This window comes from Mesitornis unicolor, unplaced genomic scaffold (assembly GCF_000695765.1).
Source record: "Mesitornis unicolor isolate BGI_N332 unplaced genomic scaffold, ASM69576v1 scaffold22902, whole genome shotgun sequence".
NCBI lineage: Eukaryota > Metazoa > Chordata > Aves > Mesitornithiformes > Mesitornithidae > Mesitornis > Mesitornis unicolor.
Genome location: NW_010167457.1, coordinates 1 through 2,152, shown reverse-complemented (window position 1 = coordinate 2,152; position 2,152 = coordinate 1). Strand labels below are relative to the sequence as shown.

At 37.1% G+C, this 2,152-nt stretch overlaps 1 protein-coding gene across 1 annotated transcript in view; it reads right to left on the bottom strand.

Moving 5' to 3' along the window:
• Window positions 1-201, bottom strand: part of TRIM59 (tripartite motif containing 59) — a 1,261-nt gene extending 1,060 nt beyond the window's left edge. The window contains 1 exon segment of the mRNA XM_010178711.1: window positions 1-201. Coding sequence (XP_010177013.1) covers window positions 1-201 — 201 coding nt within the window.
• Window positions 202-2,152: the final 1,951 nt, after the last annotated feature.

Sequence of the window (2,152 nt, the reverse complement as noted above, 5' to 3'; positions counted from 1 at the left end):
AGCAGGAATTTCAACGATGCTCCTACAGTTAGGACACTTCAGAGGAACTCTCAGGGGTCTCCAAATGGTGAAGCTGCTCGACAGCTGAATAACACCTTCCAGACAATTCCTGCAAAACGTATGGGAACAGGGCAGAACACGTGGGTCTTCAAATATGCTATAGCAAATGGAACATGTTAACTCCTCCTCAAAGTGATGCATGTCCTACAGGAGAAAAACAAAAAACTGTTTAATCAACTCATTTAAAATCATATTAACCTAAGCACCTCAACATGACATTTAATGACCAGTAACCTAACCTACATTGGCAGTTCATTGCTAAGAGGGTGGAAAAAAAGACAAAAGAATGAAAGTGAGCAATAGTTTAAAGATTTCAGCAAATTATGATCTGCACTTGTGACCTCAGTGACTAGACATGATTCACTCACATGCAGCTTCTGCCTTAAAAAGCTAGGAAAAGCAGCAATCTGCTACTAGATATGTTTTACTGTGGGAAACAGTAAAAGAGAGTGAGAAAAGTTAGAACTGAAGTTTCTAAATAACCGAAGAAGGATTTCTCCCATGATGAGTAACATTTTAAACATACAAATAGAACAATAAGTTCAGAAACTTTTTTCCTCTCTTTTTCCCAAATGTTACTTTTGTAATATAAGCAGTCAATAGTAAATTTGCTTGATACAGATGAGTCTAACTCAATGGCCCTTAAACACAATACCAACAGTAATTACACTCACAGATGTTGTCCGTAGGTTACTGTAAGCACAAGACTAAAACACTTTCGTTTTCCATCCTTTCTCATGTTGCCTTATTTTTCTTTGCCAGCTTAGTGAAATCACACTGCAAAGTCACAAATCACTATAACTCTAGTGCCAGTTTTCATAATAAATCACAATTCTCTTTTTCAGTCTGTTAAAAAAGTGAGGAAATCAGTACAAACTTTCCCTGTCTTGGTGTCACCTTTTCCTGTCCCCTTCATCAGCTCTCATCAACTCTGTAGACTTTGCTACACTACGACAAGGAATTGTCCAAACATTTAGTACCCAAGACTCCCAATTTAGGGTCTAACTATACAGTAGCCTCCTTAGAAGGAACTGAATTGTTAAGTATACTCTTCTTTGAAAATAAAACTTTAACTTGCATTTGGAATCATGAAAACCACTAAGGATTACATTTGTTGCTAACGAGTAAACAATTTACAATAAATAAATTAAGCAGCACTGTTCCTGCGAAAGGCACCAAGCTAACATGCTGGATGTCAGAAGCAAAATACTCAGACCCCGGGCCTCTGAGAGTTAAATCAGCTCTGCACAGACCCTTTGGTTGTACAGAAGCACGTGTGGCTCATCTCACTTCACTGGTACGCCTAAAGTGAAAGCGTTCATCTCTGCGAGTCTGGTCAGGCTCCTCTGCCTTGTAAGACCAGACCGAATAATAACAATAATAAACAACAAACTAATGGCCATCGCCACCCAGAACACCCAGTTCAATTCAAGGAGGTATCTGTATGTTGTTGAGAAAGCCACCTTTACATTGAAAACACATTTTGATTAATTAATCTTTAAAAAAAAAAATCTCTCCCACATACTTGAGGTCATTTTTTCAGTTAATTAATACAAAATGTTGGTTCACTTATATGAACTCCAATTTTAAAGAGACCTTGACAACAGTTGGAAGAAAATCTACTAAAGAGGGACATCATTCTTAAGAACTATCCTTTAAAAGAAGAATGATAAAGTGTGCTACCATTTATAACTAACTGGTGTATTGTCCTAGTTAAAGAGAATTAACATCAAGTACTACGGACATCTAGCAAAAAGCATCCACAACACTGAACCAAACCTGTTTCTGTCCTGCACTGCTCTTCCTGAAGACCAGGAGCTATTTCTCTTTTTAATGGGGAGCCACAGACCTTTACTGTCCAGCTTTTCCAGTCAGCCACTGTGGCAGCACAAGGTTCTTTAGGTCTACACGTTAGTAATTTCATCTTTTTTAGTGATGTTCCAGACACTGAAACTAAAGAAATGTGTCAATAATGAGGGGATGCTGAACCACAAATCTACTGCGTTGTCTAGATAAATTATTTTTAAGAATTAAATTAATTCGTATAGGAAATACATTTAAGGTTTTTTTTAATATATACATATGTATGTAT